Raw genomic sequence first — 10,115 nt, 5'->3', positions numbered from 1 at the left:
CAGTCACCTCTCTGGTCACATCCCCCCGGTGTTACTGTATAATGTCCCATTCCAAGCAATCACCTCTCCAGTCACATCCCCCGGTGTTACTCTATAATGCCCCATTTCCAGCAGTCACCTCTCTGGTCACATCCAACGGTGTTACTCTATAATGCCCCATTCCCAGCAGTCACCTCTCCGGTCACATCCCCCGGTGTTACTGTATAATGTCCCATTTCCAGCAGTCACCTCCAACGGTGTTACTGTATAATTCCCCATTCCAAGCAGTCACCTCTCTGGTCACATCCCCCAGTGTTACTGTATAATGTCCCATACCCAGCAGTCACCTCTCCGGTCACATCCCCCGGTGTTACTGTATAATGTCCCATTTCCAGCAGTCACCTCTCCGGTCACATCCCCCGGTGTTACTGTATAATGCCTCATTCCCAGCAGTCACCTCTCTGGGGTTACTGGATAATGCCTCATTCCTGTATAATGTCCCATACCCAGCAGTCACCTCTCCGGTCCCATCTCCCGGTGTTACTGTATAGTGTCCCATTTCCAGCAGCCACCTCTCCAGTCACTTCCCCCGGGTCACTGTATAATGCCCCATTCCCAGCAGCCACCTCTCCGTTCACATCCCCCGGTTTTACTGTATAATGTCCCATTCCCAGCTGTATCCTCTACGGTCACATCCCCAGGTGTTACTGTATAATGTCCCATTCCCAGCTGTATCCTCTACGGTCACATCCCCCGGTGTTACTGTATCATGTCCCATTTCCAGCAGTCACCTCCCCCGGTGTTACTGTATAATTCCACATTCCCAGTAGTCACCTCTCTGGTCACATCCCCCGATGTTACTGTATAATGCCTCATTCCCAGCGGTCACCTCTCCGGTGTTACTGTGTAATTCCCCATTCCCAGCAGTCACCTCTCCGGTCACATCCCCCGATGCTAATGTATAATGACCCATTCCCAGCAGTCACCTCTCTGGTCACATCCCCTTTGTTACTGTATAATGTCCCATTCCCAGCAGTCTCCTCTCCGGTCACATTCCCCTGTGTTACTGTATAATGCCCCATTCCCAGCAGTCACCTCTCCGGTCTCATCCTCCGGTGTTACTGTATAATGTCCCATTCCCAGCACACACCTCTCTGGTTACATTCTTCTGATGTTACTGTATACTGTCCCATACCCAGCAGTCACCTCTCCGGTCACATCCCCTGGTGTTACTGTATAATGCCTCATTCCCAGCAGTCACCTCTCAGGGGTTACTGGATAATGCCTCATTCCTGTATAATGTCCCATACCCAGCAGTCACCTCTCCGGTCACATCTCTCGGTGTTACTGTATAATGTCCCATTTCCAGCAGCCACCTCTCCAGTCACTTCCCCCGGTGTTACTGTACAATGTCCCAATCCCAACAGTCACCTCTCCTTCACATCCCCCGGTGTTACTGTATAATTTCCCATTCCCAGCAGTCACCTCTCTGGTCACATCCCCCCCCCGGTGTTACTGTCTAATTTCCCATTCCCAGCAGTCACCTCTCTGGTCACATCCCCCCGGTGTTACTGTATAATGTCCCATACCCCATAATCCTAAGTGAGGAGAAAAATGTTAAATCAACTGCACTGATGGTATAGCAGCTCTCATAAATGCAAAGGTTCTGAGGGGTAAAAAAAAACGCTGGGATTAGTTTATACGAGTGACACGTGTAAAGTAAAAATTTATTAGTCAAATAATGTTTACACTCCTTTTTTGTCGCGCTTTCCCTACTAACCCTAACCTTACAGAGGCAGCGGTATTCCTCAGCTCAGTTGCTGTCCGCTTCTGGGTGGAATCTTCTGTTGCGGCTTTGGTCCCGGGACGCGGCTTGCTGACGTCAGCGACTGGCGTGTCGGTACTTCGGGCAGCAGCAAGATGGCTTCTCCTCTCCTTAAGTCTCCAACCCGTTTCATGCCTCGCTGGGCACTTTGTCAAGGTGGGGTGACTGATAGAAGTTGCTCCCTGTATGTAAGGAAATGAAGTAGAAATTCACATCCAATTTTAACATTTTGTGTATTTCAAAAATGTAAAGAAATAAAAAGTTTGGACATTTTCCGAGCAACAATCTGGTTGGAACAAATATTTTAACGACATATTGGGTGTCACGAACGGTGAAACGGTGTCAAGGCATGCATTATATGTAATAGTAGAGTGCAAGACTAATAAAAAGACTAATAAAGAGATTACATCGCCATATGTGCCAAAGTGGTTTGTGCAAAAGGCTAGTGAACAGCTAACGAACCCAATACACCAATCATGTCCAAACTATGGCCCGCCAGCTGTTGTGAAACTGCAAGTCCCATCATGCCTTGCCACAGCTTTGCTATTAGGGAATACTAAAACTATGGCAAGGCATGCTGGGATGTGTAGTTTCAAAACAGCTGAAGGGCCACATTTTGGACATGCCTGCAACATAAGCTCAGTGACAAACGAGCTTTAAAATCAAAGTCAATTGTTTGGTGACCCGACTCCCAGGCTGCACCTCACCTGGATTTCTCCTCGCACCCTTCACGCACAGTAGGGCAATAAGCTGCATCTAGTTTATTTAGGGCGCAAAAATGCAGCCGACAAGACCAGGACAAGTGCTGCGAACAATTCATTAGCTCCCACTACATTAGGCAAGAGCTACGGGTGCACAAAACAATTGAATCACCATTATATGTTGTTTAGCACCTTACATAAATTATATATATATTTTTTATTATTATTATTTTAATATGCAGTACAGTAAGACCAGCAACCCTTACCACCAGCATAGCTCTGCTCCAACACTCATGAAGCACCGCCTACATGTTTTGATTGGCCCACAATCCAATCAGTCAAAGAAAATGGATCACCATCAATAGGTAAAAACATTGATGGTCATCCATTGCATAGTATGCCACAATCAATGGGCAGTTGCACTATTGTCATCAATTGCAAAGACGTCCATCCCTAAAGCTGTGCACACACAGTGCAAGTGAGCCTTTGTGCTAAGTTTGCAGTTAAGCACAGATGGCTCAGCATTGTGTGCTGAACAATCTGTCACGGCCAGTGTTCTCTGGTGTGAGAACACTGGCGATGACTAGATTTATAACTGGATGCAAATGTGTAAATCTAGTCAGGCAACAGCGACGCGCGGGACCGCGCAATCGTCATCACCAGAGGGTATACACGTGGAGTGATCCTTTTCTCATTTCTAAGCGATCTAGTCAGATCACTTAGAAATAAGCCTCATATCCCCCTGGGCGGGATGTATTAATGTACATCGCCAGCCGCCGCGATGCTACCGCATATGTATTAACATATGCGGCTAGCATCGGGGTGCGGTGACGGAGACCCCCGCGATACCTGTAATGTGGTGTGCGGGGGTCTCCGTCACATCCTGGCGGCTGTCAGTGTCCCCCTGCCTCTCCTCCTCCTCCCTACAGCCGGATGTCCTCCCGGCTGTGACACCTGCTGGGGGAGGAGTAGATCGATGGAGGATGGGAGGGGGGGTCACAAGGACGGCGGGCGGCGATAGAAGCCCATAGGCATCTATAGGGTATCGCCACCCAGAGGTGGCGATACCCTGCCAGGCGGAGATGGGGCGGACGGGTAATGGTACATAGGAAAATGCGGTAAAACCCCCGTTTTATCACATTTTCCCTTTAGTACATCCCGCCCCCTGTGTGTATGCCCCATTAGGATAGTAGATAATACAGTATACACTTTAGACTACAGTATAACTAATGTGACAATAATCCCTGTATAACCATCCAGCAAGCAATCCCGGCGGGTGACATGTACTTGGTGTCACCTGAACGCAGCAGTGATCCCAGCCTATATACAGTATGCCCAGTTATCCTACATCTGCACTAATGGCTACGTGCAGTTTGCTAGCCTGTACGGTTTGGCGCACCTGTATCTCACCACATTGGCATGCCGGGCACATATTTACCATTACACTCACATGTGTGTATTATCATAGAACATAGCAAAGCGCGCATAGCTACTGCAGCAGAGAGAGAGAACATATAGTATACACACAGAGGCTTCCCATAGATTATAATCTGGTCTATATACACCTGTGTCACACTTTGGGAAAGCAGATAGATAATATACAGTGTATAATAATGCAGACAGCACTGGGGCTGAGATATTACAACCTGAGCCATAGAGTAGCGCTGCTGAGGATACACTGGTATGCCCATACACATAGATATCCCCAGTAGCACCATGCAGCAGCCCTGTGGGAGTCACATACATGACCAACATACAGACTGAGCTCCAGTCCTCACCCACAGGTTGCTCAATGCTCAGGGGGTGTTCTGCACATGTGCACTTACCACATACTTGCCTACTTTTGAAAATTAGTTTCAGGGAGATTATAGATTGCACTGAAAAGCATTGTGCAGAGCACACTTGAGGGGGCGTGTCACAATCTACCCAAGGGGTGTGTCTATCTCCATATATGGGTGTGTCTACTGTGACCAAGTGGTGTGTCCTGCAGCGGCACATAAAAACGAAAGTACAAAGCGCAGTACTGGCTACACACTGATCTCTCAGCTACATTACACGGAAGGGCTACTCCCTGACATCACAGCTACATTACACAGCATGACTGACATCACATAGCAGGGCTACTCATTGACATAACACATGAGGGCTCATGCTGACATTACACAGCAGAGCATAATACTGACATATACATCATTATATAGAGTATATGTGACATACTATACATTTGGTAGACTTGTGTTTTTTTTTTTTTTTAAACAGGGCACCTTGGGGGGGTTTAAACTAGACATCTCCTCTGCAGGTCCCACCCTATTAGAATATGAGACAGGCGGAATCAGGCACAAACAGAGAGAAGTGAAAGAGAGAAAGCGTGTGTGTGCGTGCGCGCGAAAGAGAGAGATAGAGAATGTCAGGGGGGGGGGGGTAGGTAAATGAAGGAAACGTGAGGAGGAGAATGAGAGAGTGTCAAAGTGTGTGAAAGATAAGAGATAAATAATTTGGCTGTCAGGAAAAGTGAGGGAATGGCAGAAAGAGTGAGAAAGTGTCAAGGATAAAGAGAGGGTGAGAGAGAGAGTTCCCAGGACTGAGAGTTGCTGGAGATGATATAATTGGGGTGAAAGAGAGAGTGAGTGTCACGGACAGAGAAAGGGGCTGAGAGAGAGGGGAGAGAGAAATGGGGTGATAGAGGGTGTCAGAGGGGCATGAGAAGAAGGGGGTGACAGATGATGTCAGGGATATAGAGAAGGGGGATAAGAGAGAAGGTGTCATGGATAGAGAAAGGTGCTGTGAGAGAGGGAAGAAAGAAAGAAAGAAAGAAAGAAAGAAAGAAAGAAAGAAAGAAAGAAAGAAAGAAAGAAAGAAAGGGGATGAGAGAATGTCAGGAATAGAGAGTGGGTGAGAGAAGGTGTAACGGATAGAGGGCTAAGAGAGAGAAGGGGGAGAAAAAGAGAGGGTGTCAAGGATAGAGAGATGGGGGATTGAGAGAGAGAGAGGGAATAGAGAGAGGGTCTCAGGGATAGAGAGAGGGGGGGGGGTGAGAGTGAGAAGGCGACGGAGATAGAGAGGGGGTGAAAAGGAGAGGAGAGTAGGAGGTGAGAGAAGAGACCGAAAGGGCTGAGAGAGGGTGTCCAGTATAGAGAGGGGGAAGAGAGAAAAGGATGTCAGGGATAGAGGGTGAGATGTACTGTACTAAGCCTTGAAAAGTGATAAAATGGAGAGTGATAAACCACCAGCCAATCAGCTCCTACCTGTCATTTTTCAAACTGTGGCATGGCATGTAGGAGCTGATTGGCTGGTGGTTTATCACTCTCCATCTTATCACTTTTCAAGCTTAGTACATTTGGCCCAGGGAGGGATGTATTAATATACATCGCCGCCCCTCGCCTGCCAGCCGCCACGATGCTACACATATGTACTAACATATGCGGCTGGCATCGGGTTGCGGTGACGGAGACCCCCGCGATACCTGTGATGTGGTCTGCGGGGGTCTCCGTCACATCCCGGAGGCTGTCAGTGTCCCTCTGCGTCTCCTCCTCCCCCTGCAGCCGGATGTCCTCCCTGCTGTGACACCTGCTGGGGGAGGAGGAGATCGATGGAGGACGGGAGGGGGGGTCGCGCGGACGGCGATAGAAGGGGTATCGCCACCCCTTCCAGTCGTAGATGGGGCAGAAGAGAGCACTAACCAGGCAGCATGGAGGTGACTGTGAGGAACTGCTGCCAAGTTGCGTCCATGTTGGAGTCATGTCCTGGGAAAGGAGACAGCAATGAAGAATGTACATCTAAAATAGACGAACCAGAGGCTCTAACCTCAGTGCCGTGGGTAAAGGGGGATGTGATGAGAGTTAGCAGGAGAGGGATACATTTGTGGAGTGGGTAGGTGGTCAGGGGGATGTGAGGAGAAAGTTAGGAGAGGGGTACCTGTGAGGGAGGGGTGTCAGGAGTGGGATGTGAGCCTGTAAGCATGGTGACTGACATACTGCTTGGGGAGGGGCCACGTGCTGTGTTCTTCCCACAGGACTACCAGCTATCCTTTCAATCCCCATCCCCATTTATTCTAAACTTGCGCATGCGCAATCCACATTGTAAGAGGGGGCAGCTTTGGGGAATACTGGCACTGCGCTTGGGCTAAAAGCAGGAGCCTCCTGCAAAATGCAGGAGGGAAGGCAAGTGTGCCCCCCATATAACACACCGTAGTACATTATAACACCCAGTACATTATACACCCCCACCCCATATTGGACCTAGTACATTCACATATACAACATAGTATATTATACACAGCTCCCCTCCCCCATATTGCACTCAAAACACACAGCACATAACACAATACTAAATTATACACAGACCCCCCACAACCAGTGAGCACACGTTATATTACACACACACCTGACCCCCCCATACACACATTATATACAGCCCCCATTCCCACAGCACTCACTTGGCTGTGTTCTTCCTTCCAGGCAGTGCAGGAAGTCATCACATTACAGGCAGAAGACGAGGAGCCTGTAGCTGGACTAGAGCAGCTGCAGCCTGCAGGACTGACACACACGGAGCCTCAGTGTGGGGGCGGGGCCAGCCTCAGGAAGCCCCGGTTGCTATTTCTCCTTCTCCCAGTGCACAGACAGACAGTCTGGACTTCCTGTCTGTGTGCCCAGCAGCTCGGCCCCCGGCGCTACCAACAACTACCCAGCGGTGCGACTTCCCGATACAGGCCCCACCCCCCGGCCAGTTCAGGACGCGCGCATGCGCAGTCCAAATTCAATGGAGGCTTACAAAAAAACCGGGAGGAAGGAGGGGGATTGCGGGGCAGCGGGAGGCTCATGCAAAAATCGGGAACCTCCCGCTGAATGCGGGAGGGTAGGCAAGCCTGCTGTGACTGCTGACACATATTCACACGCACAATATTTGTTTTCACTTTATTCCTTTAAGAGAGGGCACCAAATTCCAGCTTGTATCCAGGTGACCGGGATGAACTTACACCCCTGCCCAGCGATTTCATCGGTGGCTGGGAGCCGACTTCGGCAAGTGCAGAAAATGTAAACAGTATGCCCCAATAAAACTGCATTTAGAACTACAGTAACATTACCTTTTTAGCAGGTCTGTTAAGGTGCCCATACACAGTGCGATGCGATGGCGCTCCCACAGGCATCGCATCGCACAGTACAAAAAGTATGCGCTGCACATACTTATTGTACTGCTTTCTGATTGCATCACACGCAAAACGCATGTGATGCGATCCAGCCCATAACGGGTGCAATAATCGCGCCATGTATGTGCGGCACTGCTGAGGTGGTGGGCGGAGAGAGTTCCGGCAGGTCGGGAAAAGACGGGCAGCGTGTGAGCGGTTGTTCAGACGCTGCCCGGCATTAGACTGCCCATGCGCAATCCCGAAATTGGAGTGGAATTGAAATCTCAGACATTTTGGGGACCAATCCCGGGATCCCAGGATTGGCCACCCTAGACTAATGTAAACAAGCGTTACATGGACGTGTGTCATTATATAGGTATAGTAGCCGTCCTTCCGCCCCTCACAGCAGTCATATAAAGCTGCTACGTGTGTACTTCCGGCTATACTGAGCAGACCCACTCACGGACAGGTTAAGGACTATGGGCCAGATGTACTAAGCTTCAAAAGTGATAAAATGGAGAGGGATAAACAGCCAGCCAATCAGCTCCCACCTGCCATGTCACACGCTGTGTTTGAAAAATGTCAGGCGGGAGCTGATTGGCTGGCTGTTTATCGCTCTCCATTTTATCACTTTTGAAGCTTAGTGCATCTGGCCCTATAACCGGTCTGTGTCTGCTGTCACCAAGCTATTCTCCTCTGATTTAACATAACATTAGTTATCTGGCCTCCCTTACTGGACAACCAAGGGGAAAACATCACCAGGCTAATAAAAATGATCACACACACACACACACACACACACACACTGAATAGGTTTGCATGCATTAGGTGGACCACTGAAGGTCGACAAATTTAAAAGGTCTAAACATGTCACAATTCAATGAATGTGGTTTTGGGCACCTACAGCCTGTGTACATTTCACATTTGTAAACTAATCAGCAGCAATAGTTAGCTTAATTCACCAGAATACAGATCTCCATAGCTGATTATATAAATGCCAGTAACAAATATGGCCGCCTGGCCTCAGTGTGTTGGCAGGATCAGCCATGTTGCTGTCCCAACTGTAGCAATTTGTCAGTTGGTGTACCTGAGACTGAAGAGAGAAGCTGCTTCTGGAAGAGAGAGCTAGTTTGCTGCGACAGCTAGTGTTGTACTCCCAGCAGATTTCTACAGGATCCCGCTATTCAGAGCCCCATAACACCTGAGCTTTACTGGACATTGTTTGTTGTGGTTATTGTGCTTATATTTCAGATCGAGATGAGCAGAAGAGAGTTACGGCGGCTCCAGGAGGACCAGAGGAGATGGAGCCGCCAAGGAGATCAAGGTAAGTGAGCTATTGGGGCAGTTAGTCCAATCTAAGGGGGCAATTTATAACAGCAGGGAGAGAGATAAAGTACCAAACTACCAGCTTCTGTCATTAATAATAATAGGAGTTGTTTGGCTGGTACTTTATCTCTCCCACTTTACCTTTCTACATGCCATGATATCTCTCTGCCTGTGTGGCATGCGGGCGGCAGTTGGGGTTAGCTGCACATGAGCTGTATGTAATACCCTCACTTTGTGGGAGATTCATGAAATCTTGGAGAGAGATACAGGGCACAATCTTTAAATCCATTTTAGACACTTAAAACCTATTGCTTATGATAAATGGTGCTGCAGCAAACCAGCACCCAAATGCCATTTTTCAAAAACATGACAGGAGCGGATTGGCTGGAGCTAAAACTTTTGATAAATGGGCCCCAAAGAGGTCTATGTACTAAGACTTGGAAAGAGATAATGTGGACAGAGATAATCTACCAACACGCCAGCTCCTAACTAACATTTTCAAACACCTCCTGTAACATGGCAGCGAGGAGCTGATTGGCTGGTACTTTATAACCAAACCCTTTATCCCAGGCTTAGTACATAGACCCCAAAGTACCAATAATCAGTCCCTAAATGTCATTTTCAAACCTTCTGTAACATGGCAGTGAGGAGCTGACTGGCGGTACTTCATAACTAGACACTTTATCCCAAGGTTAGTACATAGGCCTCCAAAGCCCCTGGCATTTTCAGGCTGACAGGGAGATGCGGTAAGCTTTAGCGACTGGTAGAGATAAAGTACCTTTACCTTTAGCCCCTAACTGTCATGTTACAAGCTCGGTTTTTGCAATAGTTCAGTCTTTATTCATTGCTATGGGAGGTGCTACCCACAGCTTCAGCTGGGACCTACAACACCTAGCAAGCCTTCTCGTAGGTGCACTAAGGATCCTTTTACTGAATCATAAAATATCACTTTTATTAGTATATAAAATGTAAATAGCATCCTGGGGAAATATTCACTGACCTTCACTCTGATTCCTTCCTAATGCCTGATGTTACTCTGGGTATGGGCTGATTGCACTAAGGTCAACATACATTGGGTCCATCACTGAAGGTTGACACGAGCCAAGGTCGACATAACAGTGGACATTATCACACCACTCAACATTTCATCTGGCATTCC

At 48.4% G+C, this 10,115-nt stretch overlaps 1 protein-coding gene across 3 annotated transcripts in view; it reads right to left on the bottom strand.

Moving 5' to 3' along the window:
- Nucleotides 1–1,666: 1,666 nt before the first annotated feature.
- LOC146053785 (uncharacterized) overlaps nt 1,667–10,115 on the bottom strand; it is an 85,513-nt gene continuing 77,064 nt past the window's right edge. For all 3 annotated transcript variants that reach the window (XM_083168020.1, XM_083168022.1, XM_083168021.1), the window contains exon 6: nt 1,667–1,986. In XM_083168020.1, coding sequence (XP_083024146.1) covers nt 1,714–1,986 — 273 coding nt within the window. In that variant the 3' untranslated portion in view covers nt 1,667–1,713. The remainder of the gene's footprint in view (nt 1,987–10,115) is intronic.

This window comes from Crinia signifera, unplaced genomic scaffold (genome assembly GCF_055691185.1).
Source record: "Crinia signifera unplaced genomic scaffold, ASM5569118v1 HAP2_SCAFFOLD_201, whole genome shotgun sequence".
Classification (NCBI taxonomy): Eukaryota; Metazoa; Chordata; class Amphibia; order Anura; family Myobatrachidae; genus Crinia; species Crinia signifera.
The sequence above is the reverse complement of the archived record's forward strand: the minus strand, read 5'-3'. Positions and strand labels throughout refer to the sequence as shown.